General features: G+C 41.7%; 1 protein-coding gene across 1 annotated transcript; it reads left to right on the top strand.

Moving 5' to 3' along the window:
- Positions 1-8287: 8287 nt before the first annotated feature.
- On the top strand, positions 8288-21239 carry zdhhc7 (zDHHC palmitoyltransferase 7). Its single transcript, XM_073465235.1, has 8 exons — positions 8288-8434; positions 9646-9746; positions 14586-14936; positions 15737-15861; positions 15984-16080; positions 16841-16922; positions 17438-17568; positions 17743-21239. The coding sequence occupies exons 3-8, from the start codon at positions 14592-14594 to the stop codon at positions 17923-17925; spliced, it is 963 nt and encodes a 320-aa protein (XP_073321336.1). The 5' UTR covers positions 8288-8434; positions 9646-9746; positions 14586-14591; the 3' UTR covers positions 17926-21239.
- Positions 21240-21731: the final 492 nt, after the last annotated feature.

Genomic DNA, 21731 nt, shown 5'->3' with positions numbered 1-21731 from the left:
ACGTGACTCAGGCACACATTTTCACAGACGAGGTAAAGTATTTTAAAGTTTACGAAGTTTAGTCTTGCGACATGCGACCAAATGAAACACACCATTAAGTAAAACTGTGAATTTCTTTGGGTTTGAACATTGTTGGAAACATTTGGGATAGTGTAAGTACACAACTCAACATTTTATGTAAAGTTATTTTTAGACACTTCAATGCAGAATTCCTACATATTATATCTTTAAATACAGTGAACCAGTTTCACTCCGTTGTTCAGTGTATGATTGTGTGTGATAAATAAAGACTCTTCTTCTTCTTCAAGTCATCAGTGGCTGCGTAGAAAGTGGGAAGAAGCATTGCACAATAAATAAAGTACTAACTACTGTACACTGGCAGAAATAGTATAAAATATACTTGATTCAAAGTACACTAAATCTTTCAAGCCATTTCACAGCACTCACTGGACCAAATCCTGTTCTGCGGCCAGTGCCTTGGAGAAAACTGACCGGAGTGTTCCTAAACATGCATGTCTTTAGATGTGGAAAAAAATTGAAGCACCCGGAGTAAACCCACACAAACTCATGGGAGAAAAAACTCCACACAAGAAGGCCTCAGTCAATGAGATCTTGTACCCTTCTTGCTGCAAGGCATTAGTAACCGCTAACCACTGAGCCACTGTGTGGTCAAAACATCATCCCCTAAAATCCTCTTAAAAACACGTCTTTTGACTTCTCCAAGTTTGACGTCTCACTCAGCGATGCTCACATCTGAGATAAAGTGTCCGGAACAGGATTAGCACTCTGTGTAAGCCCTAATCTTACATGATAACGAAAAGCTAACTTGATGTGTTACATGAGTAGAAAGGATCCCTTAAAAGCCAAAGATTATTTGGATGGGCCTCAGATTTATTTGGAAGCACGTTGCAGCGTGTTTTAAGTGGTTTGGGGCGGCAGGGTTAGCAGAGAGTCAGGCGCATGAGGGAGCCCGGAGATGGAGGCTGTTTGCGAAGTACGAGGAAGATGCAGTCAGTTAGAAACAGGCTGAACACCGAGGGGAGAGGGAGAGAGAGAGAGAGGAAGTCTGTCTTTGTTGAATTATTGATGGACCCATCCACTATGTGGTCTCTTACACAGCACAGCATTCAGCAGAGGGGTAAACCGTGAGTCACGCCTCTACTCCATGAAGGTCCAGACTTAGGAGGATGTCCACTGAACCATGACTTACACACACACACACACGCACACACACACACAATAGTGCTCCTCTCTCAACTCCCTATAAAAAGAGAAAGCTAAGGTTACCTTAAAAGCCCTCATATAAACTTTGCATTGATCTTGGCAAATATGATGCAGCACTCAGGAAGGCTGTGTGTGTGTGTGTATGTGTGTGTGTGTGTGTGTGTGTGTGTGTAGCTGATGAAACCAGATGATGAAACCTTAATAAGCCAGCCTTTGCCACCATAAACATGCAGTCGTCCGCAGCAGTGATGTTTCTTAAAACCAGGATTCTTTGAAAGAGAGTTAGATGAGAAGATTGATACCAGATTCAAATCTGTCCATAAAATATAAAGTTTCAGCTGTTAGCCTGTTAGTTAAGCTTAGCATTAAAGGCCGGAAACAAGTTGACTGGCTGTGTCAAATTGGCCTAAAAGCCCCTCTAAAGCTCAGTGTTTCACACATTATATCTAGCTAATTTGATCCAAAACACAGAGTAGAATGGACAATTTGCCTCTCTGCCTGGCAAGCGAGTTTTCTCTCTATGTGCTAGGCTAAGCTAAGCTAACACGCTACTTGCTGTATAGACCTTTATATAACAGGCAGACATAACTCTCTGCAAGGACGTAACTAAGCATATTTTCCATTGTGTCAAATTTTGTCTAAATTACATTCTCTGTCAGTCTGAGAGGTGGGGAGTAAAAAAAGCCTCAATTCTGTGGTCCAGGAGTTGAAACCATTCTACTTTGTATAACCCACTTGTTTGAAGTAGAGTGGAGGCTTTCTCGCGTGCTACAGGACATGGTACATTTTCCATTCTAAACTAAGATGAGCCAAAATGATCCGTGGCATCTGCTGGGCCAAGGCTTAGCTCTAATCCTATCACATCAAGGCAAACTCCGGAGGAACCCAAGGGAGGTTCTGTGAGAGTGAAAGCGATATATTTGGGGAATAACGTCAAACTAACAGCCTAACATGCATACCATTTTTTTTTTTTTTATGTTGCAGGTTGGGATCAGCCTTGTGAACTTCCCGTCGCTCTCCGCTTTCTAGTCTCCATAAAAACACACTGAAGCAGTGAAACAGCTTGCTGCGTGTCATGTGGAGTGTGTTTGTGTTAAAGAGGTGCTTGTTTGTCCGTTGGCTCCGCTACCCAAAGCCTTAATGTAATCCTTTGTACCTGCCCCTTTCAGAAAAAGGAGGACACATCGAGCGGATTAAAAAGATGTCCCTCTCAAAAGACATTCAACTCCACCAAAATAAAACACACTGCAGGAGCATTCTATAGTTGCTAAATGAGGTTTATTAGTGACCCTTATCGATCCCGAGCTCTTATCTGCAAATTATTTGTGAAGCTCATCGTGCTCCAGCCGAGCATTTTACAGCTGTATGTGTGCGCAGTGCCACCAAACACATAAGGAGAGCTGATGACCTTCGGGGCACAAGGTCTTGGCCTTGTCTGTTTTCCTCTTGCAGTTTTTAAAAAAAGCTAACAGATTGCCCTTCTCAGAAAATCCGCTCTAAAAGGCTTCTACGTTGGATTTGTGCGGGTGAGGCGAAGGTAGATGCAGCAGAGATAAGCCCTGCGCTGGGTTAGAGGCCATTCCATCACGGCCTGGGTCTGTGTCATTCTTCATGTCGCTGTGGACGACACTCCCAACGCTCAAGACTTTGATGCTTCTCTCTCTGACTCCCTGACAACTTCCTTCATGTCTGTCTGTCTGAAGGAGAATTTGCATGAATACATTGTCGTTGGATATTCACAGACAGATGGTGGTGTACAGTCACCGCAGGGAGGTCAGTTGTGTGGAATGTGAATTAGCAGAATTAGACCTTAATAGCCGCCGCGTCATGTGATGTTTGGACTCAATGCCACTGTAATAATACTGTAAATGCTTCCATGTAGCATCCTGTGATTGCATTTGCCCATCATACATCTCACCCAACTGAAACTGTTTCTCTCTTTCTCCCTCCTCCTTCTCCCGCTCTCCCACTTTTTTTCTTCTTCTTCTTTTTTACCACAGATAAACTGATGCCAGGTAGTTTAATTCAAAAACACCGAGGCAATTTCTCTTGAGGTGCTTCTCTCTTTAAGAATTCATGAAGACTTTCGCTGTTTTTCCTTTTTAACAAGACATTTCCCTCAGGTCATAAGTCTCAACAGGCCTCCGCAGTCTGACATCTCTCATTGCAGCTCAAGTCTGGTACTTTTGTCTCACAGCATAAAACACAATTGGGTTTTGGACTACTTGAACTATTGCTTTCAGAAAATGCTGGTGTTTAAAGTTAAAACTGAAATGATGATGATGAATGAAAAAAAAAATGTATTTCATGTGGTTCGGTTTCCTAACTTTAACTGCTAACTGCTGCTAACTGTAGCTGCCGTTAGCTAGTTAGCTCAGTTGGCCATGCAGCTAGCAGTCCGAACTGGGAGCTGGGAGCACCAGAGAAGTGTTGGTGTTTACTCCGCTAGCACATGGGCTTTGGACTGGGGTAGGCCAGGGCTAGCTGGTTAGCATGCTAAACATGCTTTGTAACTCAATACGTTTTTATTTCTTACATATTGCGTCTTTGACATCTTAACACTAAAACTTTATTACTAATTACTAATACTGTCCTTAACTTTGGTACAAAGTGATTCGCAAAAGGATTTAAGTACACTGATAAAACACAACGCATGTATGAGTTATGTAAGAATTTTGGTTGAAAACATTCAAAAGTTGACTTTAATTATCAACAGAATGTGTGAAGGAATAACAATTTTAACATTATGACATCTACAAATAATGTTGCAAAGCATGTTTAGCATGCTAACCAGCTAGCCATGGTCCGTCCTGGTCCAAAGCTCAGGTGCTGTGAACACCAACTCTCCATGTCTAGGCCGCTAGCTGCATGGCTAACTGAGCTAACTAGCTCACAGCAGCTGCAGTTGGCAGCAGTTAGCAGCTTCTCTGGTGATATGCATTCAACAGGTAGCCAATTCTAGCATTTTGTACTGTTATGTGTAAATAAAGAGCTATTTGATCTTCTGAGTGTGACTATCCTTAATTAATCTGATTGCAATGCATCAGTGACGATGTTGATATGTGAGGTTATTCTTTAAAATACCTATAACATCTGAATGTGTCGTTCTGGTGTATCTGGGGGGCAGCCAGCCAGTGAGACTGCTTAGCAATGGCTTAATTTGGGCAGTAGTGGCCTAAAGGTTAGAGAAGTGATCTTGTGACTGAAGGGTCAGCGGTTCAATCCCCAGATAAATCTAGATTTGGAAAGTGAAAGGCAGCGCTGTCCACTGGAGTGGCCAACAGATCAGACTGCGGTTTTGCTTAGCAGCTCCCAGATGTGAACGTGTAACTGTGTTATTCTCAGTTAACCCGTTCTGAAAAAATAATGGCTGATAAAAAACAATAAAAATAATTCCCAGGGCAAATGAAAATAAGGCACACTCCACTGACGGACAGATATCTGTGCTAAAGATGCTAGCATTGGTCTGGAGTTGTGCTATCCTGTCATGGTCTCTTCAATTTGCTCTTTTTTGCTTGTTTTTCTTTCTCTTTCATACTCCAAATGCATTTTTCTCTCTCCTCCCCTCTGATGTTAGCAAAGCCCCACATCTTCTTTACCCCTTTTATTCCTGCCGCAACACACACATACACACTGACTAGGGGACCGGCAACAGTCACATCACACACTTGCTCCAAACCACTCTGCTCTCCACTCCACTTTGCTTCACTTCATTTCACTCCAAAAGCCCCGCATGTCAACAAAGGGTGGCGGCGGTGGGGGCACTGCGCCAAAATAATAACGCACATGGGAACCCAAAGCCCCCGGCGGTAGATTTTATTTGTTACATGAGCACTTAGCATTCATTATTTAATCGGATACAAGGCTACTGATTACATCAAGAGACAAAATCAAATACCCCTGCTTGCTATTCACAGTCTCTAATGTACATGGTGGTACGTCCCCATAGGAGATGTGGCCTATATGAGGTGGGGGAAGCCCCTAGGAGGACGCAGCAGACAGTTTACATACAGCCACTGTGACTGCGCTTTTGGCAGCCTGTCAGATGCTTATCTAAGCATAATGGACAGAGAGAGAAGCAGTGCTGGAAATGGAAAGGGCTTCAGTCGCCTGATTCAGCCTTTAAGCTGCTTTAGAGGATTGCTGGGTATTTTTTCTCTCCCTCCCTCTAAAACAGACAGCTGATATCGGCTCTGAACCAGAACAGGAGAGGGCAGAAGCCCTGAGCTTGCACTGCGCAGCTGCAGACACAGGGCAGGGAAGGGACAAGCTGCTTTGTCTTGGCTTTATAATCCACTCTTGGGAGACACGTGACAGCAGAGACTGCTGCCAGGAAGGTCCCGGCTGCTCCCTGCTGGGGACATGCCGCTACAAGTGGGTGTCTGTCCCCAGCTGACCAGAAGAGACCCTGGCCAGGACCAGCTAAATATCTTACTTAGTCTCACAATGTGTTTTTCTTCAGCTGTCAATCCCAAAACTGCCTGGACCAGAAATGTCACATGCATTAAAGTTTTAGGGTCCTTGAGAGCAGGACAGTTTTCTGCTTTGCTGAATAACTCACACGTTTTTTTGGTGAAGTTCAAGGTCATGGTCACTGCGGCAATATCAAGAGGACTCAGTAAGAGCGAGACTCAGACCAGGCGAGCCAGAGCACTGTAAAATATTCATCCCTTTTCTATACCTGTTTATCCTGACCAAGGTAAGCCTGCTGGAGAAGTTCAAGTGCAGATTGATTTTTTTAAAAAGTGTCCATGAAACCTTAAAAGAGACTTAATAGAGAATTAATGCAGACCCAATGTTCACTGTGAAGGTTTATCGGTCATTAGTTTGTGAATACTGATTCATCAAGATGTAACCAGCATTTTACGGCTGCAGCTGCTCGAGGTTTAAATGGCAAATCGACTGTATTTATATCGCACTGCTTTACAACACAAGTCAGCATTCACCAGTTCACACACACATTCATACATACTTCGACTTGTAGACTGCGGAGGCCGGAAACCGAACCACCAACCCTCCGATTGGTGGAGGACGGCTCTACCTGTCCAGTGGTTCCCATCTTAGGGGTCAGGTCCCTCCCAAGGGCCACCAGATAAATCTGTGGGGTCGTGCCTTTGGGTTATTGTAATGAAACGATGTGATGCGTTGAGAGGGAATCAATTGTTTGTGGGAAATGATAACAATATAAAGACCTCGTGGGAAGGGGCCCCAACTCGATGCTGATTTTTAAACCTTCGTTTGTAAAAAGTTTTTCTGTCACCAGTGCACGAAAACATTTGTCTTTAAGGCAAATTAAGTGAAATGAAGAAACCTCAGAAATATCTGAATCTCATCCAACCAGAACACATAAGAGAATATTACGATTTTGTGTCAGCACTCACAGAATAGGACCATGTGAAGATGTGCATATCATAATAGATCAAGATTAAAACAACTAATAGCTTTCTACATTGATACTTCCTCACTTTTACTAAGTTAATTAGAATTGCTTGTAAAAATGAGTGTGAACTAATGAAATGCATCAGAAGTCTACTCAATAAAATGATGTCTCAGAGACCTCAGCTGTAGCACATGGATGAACAAAGCCAACTTTTGTATGCTCATATCCCAAATAGGTGTATTGGGACTTGCTTCTAACCTCAAACATAAGTAACATCACTATGTAGGTTAACATACTGTCTGTGAATTACTTTTTTCCAGACAAAAGAAACATATACTTTATCTGTCTATGCTTTGCCTTTATGACATATAAAACATGGTGTAATAACAGAAACGTTATACACCATGTAACCACTTCAAAATCTATTGGAGCTTTTATTGTAATAGGATCAGAAAAAGATTTGATGATATTATGATCACTTTTACAGATACAGTAGTGTGGTGTGTTGGACCCCAATCAATAAAGGAACAGAGGTCAGGTGCTCACTGTTTTTCATTGACTGAGCATCACCATGAGGGGGCGATGTTGCTCTATTTATTAATGATTCACATGTATTTCACACAATCTCAACAGATGTTTGGACACAAACTGTGCACAACAACACCTTCCTTATTGCAGTGGTGCTAGCTCATCTAGCCTACTTCCAATCCAAGAGGGCATCAGTTTGATGAAAGGTGAGTCCATCAACATCATGTACTGTAAGGTGTTGTAGGTGTTGTAATTGCTGTTGGTGTGATGGGCCAGTTCTGTAAGAGGTGCCTCTGGCAACACTATTGTGGGCAAAGATGAACTTCTTTCACGAAGTGTGAGTTCCAGATGTGAAAGCTGACACGCTGATGTGGTGGGAAGGTTGGGTCTTTGTTTTCTAACACAGCTCTAGAGTGTCACATTGAGGGAAACAATGCTTTTAAGTGTCTTACAAGGCTGTGTGGGAGTCTTTATCACGCATTTGAAAATTCAAAGAGGCCAGATGGCAAACAGACTGAAGGTTTGCTGATTAAGATCAAAAATGATATCTTTGACAACAATGAGATTGAAGATCCTGGAGCGGTAAGACATTTCTCTGAAGAGGAGGAATGTGAAAAACCTGAAAACCAAGGTCAGGTAGGGAGAAGTATCCTTTTCAACCATAAGGACAAATAAGGTCAGATAAGTATTTGTCTTAGATATTAAACATTCATGAGTAAATAAGTAATTAATAGCATAAATACCGCTTCATCGAGACTGTGTGAGTGTGGTTTGATCAGATTTAATTGACAGTGATAAAACAACATGCATCCATGCACACATACAGTATTAAACCGAAGCTACATGCATACATCCATAGCTACATGTATGTAGCTACATGCAATGCATCCTCAGGAGCATTTAACAGCCTTTTACAAACTGCAGATTATGTTAATCATGATGATAAGTAGTATTCATATAAGTTAACCTGGGGAGTCCAATGCATTGTGTTTAGCCAACAGCACCAACGAGTGGAGGACTGTGATTCTGGCAGCTCTGTGGTTGCAGTTCCGTCCCAAATCCACGAGGTGGGGCTATTGGAGCAACTGTGATTTCCCCGGGAGTTCACGAGGAGTGACGGAGGGAGCCGAGGTGAACCCCGGAAGCTCAGTCGTTAGGTTACTGGACACTGTCAGCCCCGTTGTGAGAGCGATGTGTTGCCGCTGAGGGGAACGGGCTACGTCGGAGCCGGAATTCAGCTCAAACGGGACCGCAACATGTACGAAGAGGACGTCCCCAGTACAATGACTAGGGAACATTAAGGTATGTCATTTAGCTGACACTCGGGAGGCGCTGCTTTTGCACTCGTCGCCCGCTGTGTTAGCATGCTAGCTGTGTTAGCTACTGTTAGTGGCTAGTTAGCAAGCGAGATTTACCATCCAGTACGGATGCATGTGAAGTGTCAGGCTAGCGAGCTACTCTCTCTCCCTCCCTTTCTCCCTCTCCCTCTCTCTCTCTCTCTCTCTCTGTGTTTGTGTGCGTGTGTGTGTTGACAGTGTTCAGTTTCAGTCACGACCTTTACAGTTATCATTGCAGGGATAAGAGGAAGGGCTCTAATCTCAGTCACACCTCCTTTAAGTTAGTAATCTGTTGATGATGTGTTGTCTGGGTAAATCTAAGTATTATCTCAGCTTGGACAGTCTTTAAACCAACGTAAACCTCTGCCATGGATGTGAAAATGACAACTGCATGTCAGTGTAGTAACCTAACCCAGAATAATATACATATTTCTGCAGTTTCTGCTGTTGGTTTCAGGAATCGTATTAGTATTTAAGTAAATCCTGCAGGTGGTGGGTTGTGTGTGTCATTACAGTAATTGCTGCATGTCTGTATATTACCCCTGACGTCTGATGGTTTGGACGTATACAAAAAGCTGGATACGATTGATTCACCATCTCAAGAGTCAAGTCAGTAAGGGGAAATCTTCAAGGCTCAACAGAGTGTTAGCAGAAAGTACTTGCAGTGTCACCACATCGCTATGAATAGCCATCATCATTTGGGTGTGTTTTCCTGGGAGAAAAGAAAAGGGAAGACGTGCAAAGTCGAGGAAATCACACAGAGTCATCACAAAGTCATTCAGCTGAGGAGGAAGCAGTGTACAAATTGTGTTAATTTACGGTAAGTGTGTTCATACTGAGTTGCCGGTTTATTAGTTTTGGATAGGCGTACTTCAACAGGGCTCCAATAAATGCTCCCTCGTGGCGGTTTTAGGGTTTTGTTGAAACTGTCTCAGAGAGGTATTGATCCAACTGTATGATCATTTTGGGGGCTGTAGTTTCTGGCGCTTTTGAATTGTGCTGCATTTTATTGAGAGGTGTTTCGCTCGGTGTACACTCATAGGCGCAAACAGTTTCAACAAAATTAAACACTATAACCTTCATGAATTCTTTAGTGTGTAATACACCGATAAACTCTCACTACATTTTGAGCAAAAGGTAAAATACATTTTGTCTGTGTGTGTCTTTTTTTTGCAGGTGTCGGCCTCTACCTTCCAGTCTACATATGTACTTCATCCTGAATGCTGGTCCAGGAGGAACCCTCCACAGCATGTTATTGTAAAGCGAGATCATATTAGGTATGTCTCCCTGCATGTCTTTTGTCTCACAGAGCAGGAATGTGTAACAGGGGCAAACAGAGCAAAAGCTACTCACCCTTAATTTGTTTATCTCTCATGCAACAGCTGGAAAAGTGACATTCCACATGTTAACTTCCACTTGCAAAAAGGAGGTTGTCTAGGGAGGTACTAAGCTGTGGATTGTGACTAAGCCATCGATGCCAGAGAGCAAGTCCTTTCCAACCCGGCTGAAAGTTTTATAATTTCTTCTTGGCATTTTTTTTAGTTTTAAGTCAAGCCTACAACACTGAATGCTAAAATATATGCTAAAATTAATGATGTATCATTATGGATTTTTGCCGATTTCTGATATGCCATTGTTTTTTCCACCTACATATTACACATATAACTATGCCAGCCCTTGCGTAATGGTACATACAACATTTTTTTAAATGTACACATTCAATGGGCAGAACAGCTCCTTTGTCAACAGTTTGCATTGTGTGGCCAGCGTCATCTTATTGGCAGGTCACATTGGCAGAAATGTTAATTTCGGGCCAGTATTTCATTTGAAAGCCTTTCTTGGTGAACGCTGATGAAGTGTAGAGATAACAGTGCATCCCCACTTAAAAGTATAATGGTGGGAATAAAAAGTGAATGAAGTCTCGAGCTATTGTCAATCAGCAGGCATAGAAAACAAGTCTTTAAGATCGTTGGATGAAACAATAGGTGTTTTAAGAGATAGTTGTTAAAAAAGCGTGTTAATATAGCTGGAACGGCTGACCTTGTGGTGCTTCATACAAAGGATTTTATCTAGTTGTGGGTATTATAGATCGGATGTTTGTACAGAGTAGGCCATGAAAATAACATGTGTTGATTGTGTTTGTAGTTTTAATGACAATTTCGATTCTTTGTAATTTATTCGTCTTTGTCAACATTCCCATCAAGGGGCGGTTTTATTTTTGTCCGCTCACTGTTCTCAGTTCGAGTGACATTATGTTGGCCATTAAGCTGGTCGACAATCTGAAAATGTGACAGTGAAACATAAAATCACTCAGTAAATCGAAACCCATTTTTATGTCAGGACTATTTTTGTATTTAGCTATTGTCTCATCTAATTTTCTTGGACAGTAGACGCCAGCCCTCGCTATGACTTAGCATTTGCTGACCCTGCAAAGTGATCTGAGCAGCAGGATGACACTGAGGTGACTGCAGGTTATGTATGCCAGAGAAAAGAGAAGAAGAGAGATAAGGAAAGGAGGGGGAAGGAGAGAGGGACCAGTGGCTCTTGTGTTGCGCCCTCTGACCGGGAAGGGCAGACAGCTGGACAAGCAGCTGGTGTAGCTTTAATGGACCTCCCTTTCATTGACCACAACACAATCAATACACCTTAAACTGGCCAAGAGCGTTTTCTGTCCTCTTAAGGACAATGCTAACTCTCTTTTTTGTTTAACAGAAAGCCGTGTACCATTCAGCTCTGGTGTTATGTGGTAAACAACACTGAAATTGAACTAATACTCATTAAAAGTCAAATTGACAGAGGCACCCTGTGGCACGTACGCATAAAGCTTCTACAAATAGCCTTGCTGACCTGTGTTCTCTTGTCAGGTCACATTTGTCTCCGTCACTGTAATATTTCTTGACATATTTCATTGTCGTGTTTCTTAATCACAGACTGGGAATAATAAGGTGAGAGGATTTTCTTCTAGAAAATAACATTTTCCAGCATTTGCGACTTTGTGAATATCAGACTTCACTATAACTTTATCCTGACATGTGCGGCACTGCCTTGACAGTAGATGATTGTACTGATAGAGCCTCTTGTGTCCAGTATTTCCCAACCTCAAAAACTGAATGCTTGCAGTTTTTCCGTCATTGCGACATGCTGCTCTAATAAATTACTACAAAGTGAACGTGTGAGCCAGATCAGTCAGTCACTACCTTTTTCTGAGCTTACTCTTTTGATGTTTGAAATTGAGCTATCAGCTGAGGCAGTGCTTCCTTCAGCCTCGCCTCCAGCCTTGATCTTCATGGTAGAGAAAAATTTAATCTTTTTAAAGGCAATTCCGCTTTGCTCACATCAGTCAGTGATGCATGCCATTGCTGCTGTCATGTCAGTAAGTGAAACTGCATGGCTGTGTTGTGGTTTACACGCTGCTTACTTGCTGACAGATGTCTGCGTTTCTGCTGTTTAATAGTGATTGGTGGGGCAATTTTGACAGCCAGGGTAGCTTGAGTAAAAATTAAATGATCTGAAAAATACTAGGCTTTATAGAGCCAGTACCAGTTCATTAAACAGGCTTTGATTTGCCATGATCCCAATCAGCTTGAGACGTCCCTCGTCTTGTTATTATGCACAATGGAGAACGAACGTGCTGCTGATATTCATAAGGAGATCTAAGCATATGTTTTATATTAAAAACAGAGTGTAACAGAATACCAGGTCTTTCTGGCACCAGGGTCAAATTTACCCAAAACACTGACGCATCCACGACCCCTAGAAATCTGGTTTGCATGTAAGTGGAAGACCTGTATTTTATGTTATTGCACATACTCACACAAACCTACAAATTACATTATTAGCACCACATTTACTTTGTATTTTGTATTAGCTGTCATAAAGTGACTGTTTTTTGTAGTTTGTTTGTTCAAATTCTCTGAGTGAAATGTGTCCTACGTCAAATATTGAAATTTGTATTAAAAGCTACATAGTGTTTGTGCCGTGTAACCTCAGTTACGCCCTTTTAAAGTCAATTGCACAGATTTAAAGTCACTCTCAATTATATTTTTCTTTGAGAAGCCTGCCGGTCTTAGTGTATAAAACAATTTTGCTAGCCATCAATCATATAGATTTTTTTAAATAGAATATCTTTTACTCTTAGTCAATGCCTGAGCTGGACTCCTAACTGGATCTCCTGGCTGTCTAGAAGACATCTTTGCTTGTTTGGGGTTTCATTTCAACTCTGCAGGGCAAAACACCTCTTGTCTTTGTTGGCATTTCCATTTTGCAAGCAACTTCAATGACACCCACTGACATGGAAAGTTTTGGATGCAAGCAGAAACCAACAGCAGTGTGGTGTTTGGAAGGCTGCCTGGCTGGCTAGTCAGCTAAAGACTGAAAGCTTAGCTCTGCACCAGCCATCTCACTGGAAATGTCTCATTTGATTTAAGCACTTAGCGAAAGGAAGCAGTCTTTTGCTTCGAAGCATTACATCAGAGTCTGCCAGGACACCACACCAACAAATGCAATAAGCACCCCTACCTAACAGCTTGAGTCAATTGTATGGCTTATTGATGGCTAAATAATGAGTGTCTGGTAAGATGTTACAGCATGTTAAACAGGATTCTTTGATGCAGGTTGTTCTTTCGTCTGTTTCAACAACTGTCATCTCAGGGATGGACAGCCGTATATATGTGTGGCTGGTTGATTAAGACAGTGTCATGACAGCCAATCCCAACTGGGCATGCAATACGTGTGCACAGCACGTTTATATTGTCTTTCCTGTATGATTCCTGTCCTCATTTATTGATGTCAAAGAAAAGTGGCAGATTCTTACATTTAAGAGACTGGAGCAAATGTGTGACAGTTCTTGTTTGAAAAATAAAGAAACAATTAACTGATTATCAAAAATAGTTGCTGCCGATCGTCACAGCTCTAAATTTTAGCACTTATTTGAATCGGATACAAATGAAATCTCGCAGTGTGGTTCGCTTATCTAGATAGGATGATGAGTTGCACCTTCTCAGCAGTAAGGGAAATACTGATCATTAATCTGGCTCTGTCGGTGCTAAGTGAACAAATGCACATTTTAACACTAAATCCACTGGAATAAATGAACTGTAGATATGTGTTTCAGCATATTAAAGTAGTTCCTGACTTTGGTGAGGAAGAATGAATGTTTTCTAGTGTAATATATAACAAAGTTGATTTTTAAAAAACTAGGCCATTCCACCATTGTGTTAGACTTTTAGAATATTTGTAGAAAGATCTTATTGATCTGACCTCTTTCCAATCTAACAGTAAACTGCATGTTGAGTTACAGCAACAGGACCTAAAATCAAAGATTATTATGTATCTTTTGGTAGTGCCTTGTGAGTCACAGCCAGCAGAGGGTAAAACTGGGTCTACAGATTATTATTAGCCGTATTCCTCACATGCACCTCAGCCTGAGGATCAGTTTCCTGAAGGTATCAGGGCAGCCATTGATTTATCTTAAGCTGCGGACATGGTCTCAGGCTGGCCCTGAACGTTCTCTTGTGACCTTGACATGAAAAGAGAGGAAGAAACACCATGACTCACGTCTCTTGGAATAACAGCAGCAAGGCTCGAGTCCAAGGTTGACTCACCCTTGTTCAAAAATTTTCCATGCCCCACCAGAAGCGTGGTGTAAGGATGCTGATATTGGTTGGTTTTCCGTCCAACTCTTTGGTTTAAAATGCTACAGGACAGACTTCCATAAGATTTAAAAAAAAAAAAAGATATTCGGGGTCCTTGTGTGATGTTTCCTAATGTCTTTTGTAAGCCTGCGTCATTTCCTCTGACATCAGGACAAAATATTCTCATGATCAATACGGTTGTTACTGTGGGCTGAAAAGACCTCCAACACTGTAAATTGCTATGACTCATTTATTTCATGAAGGAAAGGTCAATGTCTGATGATTTAGCTGGCTTTGTTGTGCTCTTAGTAAATGTTATTGCCTATTTGCGCAGTTTGTATGAATATCATTTTACCTAACATAGTTCATGATTTTTACCTGAGGAAATCAACACTGTGTATATCTTTGTCCTTTTTTATTGTGAGGAGATGGAGACAGTAGCCCTAAATTTAGTCTTACCTTGAATGTTTCCCCTCTCCCTAGGGCAGGATGCAGTCTTCAAACCACCGACTGCGAGATATGGAGCAGCACCACCCACTGCTGTCGGCAGGGGCAGATGTGGAGACAGGGAGCCTGGCAGCCGGAGTGATAGTCGGGGGTCCGCACGCGGGCCATGCTGCAGGAAACCGCACGCTGTGGTTCATTCAGGACAGTTGTGGGATGGTGTGCGCAGGCATGACCTGGTTCCTGGTGTTGTACGCTGAATTCGTAGTGAACTTTGTCATGCTGCTGCCCAGCAAGAGCTTCTGGTACTCACTGCTGAACGGGGCCACCTTCAACTCGCTGGCTGTGCTGGCATTGGCCTCACATCTGCGCACCATGTTGACTGACCCGGTAAGCATGTTAAGGAGAGTAAGAAATGAACTACGAACTACGAACTACAAACAATTTAATTTAATTTCTCCTTAAAGTTCAATTAAGTTAGTAGTGTGTAATGTTGTTCCACTGACAGCTGCTCAAAACAATTGATAAATGCCATATCTACTGGGGTGTGTGATGACACATTGAAAAGTGAGTGCAACAGGGATTCATTCTTCTGCACTGTGTTACTGATACTTTATGACTACTCTTTGGTAAACTCAGTCAATTCATGCTCCAGGGGTTTGTAGGTCAAATATTGTTAGTGCTGCTGTTGCAACACTGACTCATTCCCGCTCAAAGAAACTAGATGTGTGATGACAGCTCCGCTGGTGCTTTCTAGCCCAACAGCCCAGCCTGAACAATTGCTCCATTTCAAAGCCCAAAATAGTACACAGAAGGTTGTGCAGTAGTATGTCAAACTGGGGATTTGCCTAAGCTTGAAAAGGTCTCAAGTTTATTTGTGAATTTCACTTTTGTAGGCTCCCACACCAAAGAGATTGCTTTAGTTAAAATCTGCCATACAATTTGTCAGGCTGAAAAATAACATGCAAGTGTTTCTGTAAATCCAGTCAAAGTCTAACATCCAAGTTATTACTGGAACAACTTGTCCAAATAGTGGATGTTTTAAGCCTTTTTAAAAAGCCTGGAAACAAAAAAAGTGGTTAAATTGCTGCATACACAAAGAAGCACAGCTTGACTTAATGAGCCGTAATGCCATAATATATTTATATGACTGACAGCATTTGTCGGTGTCTGTCTTCCATCCTCCTTAGGGTGCAGTTCCTAAGGGCAATGCAACCAAGGAGTACATGGAGAGCTTACAGCTGAAGCCTGGTGAGGTCATCTACAAATGCCCGAAGTGCTGCAGCATTAAGCCTGAGAGGGCACATCACTGCAGGTCAGTCTGACATGTTACGTTAGCTCACAAACTGTACTTTTGAAAACATCTGTAGAAGCGTATTTGGTGTAAACAGGGACAGTATAGTTGATGACACATTAACATCTCTCTCCTGCCTGCAGTATTTGTAAAAGATGCATCCGGAAGATGGATCACCACTGTCCCTGGGTCAATAACTGCGTAGGAGAAAAGAATCAGAGATTCTTTGTACTTTTCACTGTAAGTACAGACATTGAGTAGTCCATTTGATTTTCCATCTCCATCCGTACCATATTATCATCACTAGGTTGTTGCTGCTGATTACATGCACGCAGACACAAATTTTAACAAATGCACTACAGAAATTTTTCCTGGGTGTATACGTGTTTACAAACATTAATTTCGTTATGCTTGTATAATGAAATATAAATGACCTTGATACATTGTGATTACCTTGTTAATTTTTCTGAAATGACAAGACCACAAATTAAACTGGAGGGTAAATTTGTTCCCTTCTCTTGTTGAAAATTGTGCCACCAGTATTTCACGATGAAATAACCAGCTGAGGTTCACAGCTCAGCACTGATGCTGTGCACACTAGACACAGGCCTACATGAAATGTACTCTCGTAGTCATTTATGGCTCTCATGACAGCATCAGCACTTTTTTATGGCTTCATATGCTGACTGGAACTTTTTTGATGACGGAAACGCAAAGCCGTCATATATTGCTGAGCAGTACAAGGTCACCTGTGTGATGACATGTTTAGTTTTCTCCCCTGACAGATGCCCATAGAGAGGTTCAAAGTAAAAACAAAAAACATACTGCATCACAGCATCATATAAACAAGAGTTTTATAACAAATGTGACATGAACTAGCCTACATTAACACAGTATCTGCAAACCAACCCTGGGATGTGATGGGATGGCTCTTATTTTACCCTGAACCTGTCACTTTATCTCATTATCTCTTTCCCCCGTTCTGTTTTCCTTTCTGCAGATGTACATAGCATTGATTTCTGCCCATGCCCTGGGCCTCAGTGGGATGCACTTCTTCACCTGTATTAAAGTCCAGTGGAATGGTAAGGAAGCATAGAGTATGTCATGTGTTGGAGTCAAAAAAGCAATCAGCGAATGGCAGAGAGATGTAGTTTGTCAGTCAGAAAATACAGATATTTGTACAAGAGACTGAATCTGCTCAGAGAGATTAAAAGAGGTAGCGTGGAAAAAGGAAAGTTATTGTTTCCTGTCGTAAGAACAGCTGCTCTGCGCGGGTCATTGGAGTTGTGCTGCAGAGTCATCACAGAGCTGCCATTGATCTTCCCCGTTCCCTTGTGGGTCTCTGTAGGAATGAACCAGAAAATGAAGATAATATTTCAGTCTTAGAACTCCAGCTTCTAGCGCCCTCTACAAGATGACTTAGCAGTTTTGCTAACCAGGATTGCCAGGATTTTACCCAAGTGTCTACTTTTTGCTTTTAGGCTCTTAAAGAATTCATCCTCTTCAAAATGCAGTGTTACTTTAGTTGGTGTTTCACTTGACATTTCACTTGTTTAGTAAAAAATAAAAATCTCTCTTCCTCCCTTCTTGTGACCAGAGTGCAGTGACTTCTCCCCAGGGGTGTCTGTGCTGCTGCTGATCTTCCTCTGTCTCGAGGCCATCCTCTTCCTCACTTTCACAGCTGTAATGTTTGGTACACAGATCCACTCCATCTGCAATGATGAGACGGTCAGTATCCACTGTACCCTGCATGCTCTGTTGTCTAATACAGTAAATGCTATATATAGGTTTTCTCTCAGGTTTTAATGTAATTGTGTATCTTAGCATGCTAATAATGAGCCAAAGCAACAGACAATTTGATAAGGAATCTTTTATTTACAGAGGGGTTTGAATGTCTTGCAGGAGATTGAACGTCTTAAAAATGAGAAGCCCACGTGGGAGCGTCGCATGAGATGGGACGGAATGAAAACTGTGTTTGGCGGCCCGCCCTCCCTTCTGTGGTGCAACCCATTCACAGGCCTGCGTCTGCGGCGTCTGTTGCTGTTGACCCATGGTCGCCGCAGCGGATCAGAGTTCTCTGTCTGAGAGGAGGGCAGACTGATGCTGATGCTGCTCACCGACACTTGACCGTCGCTAATGCAGGACTTCTTGTACGCCCTCCTTAGCTGGAGCTAATATGGACCTCTGCTCCCTGAGGCTGTCCTTCATGTGTGGGTGACAGGGGGGACAAGCTGCTCTAGTCGGGCCCCAGTGCATCACAACCCCCACTGAAAGTTTGTATTCTCACTTTCTCATGCTGATGTGAACCCGACAGCCTTGGTGTGCTGAACAAGTGGACTGTTGTTACTAATGTGAGCAGCTTTTTTGGTTTGTTTGTGTGTTTTTAGGTAAAGCATGCAGTATGTAACTCAAGTGAGTCTTTAATTCCTTGTGAGACTGTCCGAGGTGCAGTTTGAACTCAACTCGTGCACCTTCAGTAAACAACTTTAGCAGTTTATTTTCTTTGCTGCACACATGAGATTCATGAGTAGAGTTTGAATTTTTTGAGGCAGGATCAACTACATATCTCTCATCATCACTGGACCCAGACAAGAGGATCTCAATGGGGAAATGCTTGAAACTGCTCGAATGGACCCAGACAAGGGAATCACAGTCAAGGACATGCACTACTTACATGGCTCTTGAGAAAAGGTCTGAATATGGAGCACAGTGGACATCAGACATGGGACTGCGCTGCCTTGATTTGCATGTATAACAGCTCAATCAGTCAGCATCTCAGCCAGGAAATGAGGCTTTTACTATCTTCAAATGAACACAAGCCTCATTCTTATTCAAGAGGACTGAGTGGCTTTTCCTATCTGTTCATCTCCTTTGCCATGTTTGTCCCTCCTTGGGCTGAATTTTTGATTCTTTAAGCCAGTAGAAACTTATTTTCCCCTTTTTAAATAGCTGCTGAAGCTTCTTTACCTTTCATGACCGTGACCACTCCTCAAAAGTTGACCTTAAATGACTCACTGGAGATGACTACTGTTATTCTGACTCTTCATTTAGATTAACAAAAAAAAAAAAAATCACCGTTTTGTATTCGTTGTATCTATGTGTCCATAATTTGCCATTCTATCACTCCTACATGCTGCTCCACGTCTCATTCTGTGCAAACCATCAGTGACCCTCCCCCCAGACCACTCATATGCCTCCCTGTGTTTTCATAACAAAGTGATTCAGGTTGAACAACTTTGGCTGCTGAAAAGACCGAATGTTATTAAGTTTGAATGGTTATTCACTTTTTTTTTTTCAGCATGGAAGACTGGACCATCACTCCGACTGGAAGGCCACTTCTGTGTATAATAGGAATCCTTATGCAAGAACAGCTGGATTACACTTCTTAGCATTTAAACTCTCAGAAAACAACCTCACAGACCCCTTGAGACAGAGCCAAGTCTCAGACACGGCGGCTTTTCATGCTCCACATTTTGAGAAGGAGAACTTAAAACACTAGCACAGCCTCCTCTGGCTCGTTGTGAGCTCATTCCGATCCACAGAGCCAAGCTCCATTGTGCAGTCAGCCTGTAGAATTAAAAAGGAACTGCTTCGCTGAAAGGGGCTGAGGTACCAGGCTCATTGTACAAGCTTTAATACTGAACAAAGTCTTGGGGAACTCAGCAGATGCTTGCAAAGCCTTTCCTACTTTACTCCAGAAATTTCAGGCCTGCAACATCTAGTGGCAGGACGGTAGCAGAAACTCTCCCAGTGTTATCAGAACACGTATCCATGCCTTTAAAATCATTCTGTCAAGTGAATTTATCAGCTTGAAAAGATTTTTGCCATTGTTGCTATATTTATCAAAGTGTTTTTCCATTTTGTGACAACTTGTCTCCTATTTTTTACATAATCAACAGGCCTATTTTGCACTGGAAGAATGTGGCTTTTTGAATCTAGAGTTCAGGATTTAAAGTCAAGTCCTGACCGATGGGCTGGTATTGTCGAAGTATTGTCAAATCTAGATTCTCAAAGTCACATTGTTATCGCGCGTCGGACAATATACTGCTGTTTGTTCTCACCTGTGGTTGTCAGGAGAAGGAACTCCGTCTCCACTGTTTACACTAAATGATTATATCTGATGCTCTATGGCTATAATGTTTTAAGAAACATGCTGTCCTTAGAATGTAAAACTTCTCTATTTTGGGACAAAGGGACAAAGCACTGAAAGCTAACTGATATCAGGGGATTTTATTAATGCTGGCCTCTCATGTCTCCTTTATTCTGCTGGACTGCACCTGCGTCTTTTTCAAACAATGTCATATTTTCTCTGAATGCAGCAAGTCCCTTATCCTAACATGCTCAGTGTACTGTTTTTAATTTCTGAGGTGCAAAATGAAGAGGAGTCAGTTTAGCCAAACACGCAGTGCATCAATAAAAATCATATCCAAGCTGTATATCAGACATGCGCATAAGACAGGAAGATGTGTGCTGTTAAGTTTGGCAGGTGCACAAATATGTTGCCATTCCAGCAACAGCTGTCATCAAGAAATAGTTGCCGGTTATGGTGGTAAGATTATATTATAAGAGGCCCAGAGTCTAATAAACACAAAATGTCAGTAGAGTAGAAGAAAATATCTGAAGAGGGAAAAACTGCTCTACCTTGAGTTGTATTTGTAGGAAGTAGCAGAACATCAGAGCTAATTATGGATTGACAAATATTGCTGTGTTGTTGATTGAGTGTAAGTATTTGGTGTTGACTGGTCTAGTTTGGGCAATAATTTGGGATTTGGTTGATGTATTTCACAAATGGATAGTCCTGTTTGATGTCTATACTCGAATGCTGTGATCCTTTTCTCTTGAATTGGGATTCTCTTACAGGGTATGCAGTTTTACATTCATGCTCATCAACAGAATCGATGAATGATGAATTTTAAATGGTTATACTGGTAATTGTATTGTCTCCGCCTTCTGCTGTATGACGTAAAATAATACAATCACCACGGGGAGAGAATGGTGTAAGACTGCAAAAATGTGTGATTCAATGCAACACTATTCTGTCAAAGGCTTTTCTAACAATAGTTGGCATTTAAAGGAGATTCAGGCAGAAAATGCAGGTCAAATAACATTTTGTAAAGTATAAAATGATTCTCAACAGGATGGATGTTTGATCAAAGAATTACCACTAACATTGTCATGCACAGTTGAGAAAGGTTTTGTTTCCTACTCTCCTGAGAGAATGTTTCCTCAAGAACAAAAGTCCTTCAGCTTTATAAACAAAATATAAGGGTTACTATTAACAATATATAAATGGAATGTTTTATTAAGTTTTTTTTTAATTAATGTGTCATAATCTTATAGTGTCATATCTTTAATGTCATTCTTTTACAAAATAAACTTGATTAAATTAAAGCTAAAAATTGTGATTGATTGTCTGCCATATGTAATTACTTTTCTGTGCTGCTGTGTTTTGTTTCTGGATAATGTAGAAAGCGTGGTATTCACAAAATATGCTGCAGATCTGCTAGAAGCAACAACAAAAAAAAAAGCGGGAGTAGATGGCAGTTCAGTGGGTTTGTCAGTTACAACGGATGGGCAAACAGAAATTGAGATACAATAAGATGCAGTGGGGAATTGAAATTAGGGAAGTGAGGAAATGAATTGTTTCAGCATCAAAGAAAAAAAAAACATCCAGTAAAGAAGAACGGAAAGTGGTTTTCTGACCCAATGCCATGCAGATACCCTCCTAAAGCAAGTCACAAAATAGGAACATAATAATTAGGTAGTTGTTCAAATGTCACAGCCATGATATGGAGTAGGAGATGTCTGATAATTTAACATAATTCAAACATCATCGACAGTGCTCCCCTTCAGGCCACTGGGCGGCAGTATAGTGTTGCCTGCGGTTGTGC

The sequence above is a fragment of the Pagrus major genome, chromosome 4 (genome assembly GCF_040436345.1).
Source record: "Pagrus major chromosome 4, Pma_NU_1.0".
Taxonomy (NCBI): domain Eukaryota; kingdom Metazoa; phylum Chordata; class Actinopteri; order Spariformes; family Sparidae; genus Pagrus; species Pagrus major.
This window is presented reverse-complemented; position numbering and strand designations above follow the sequence as displayed.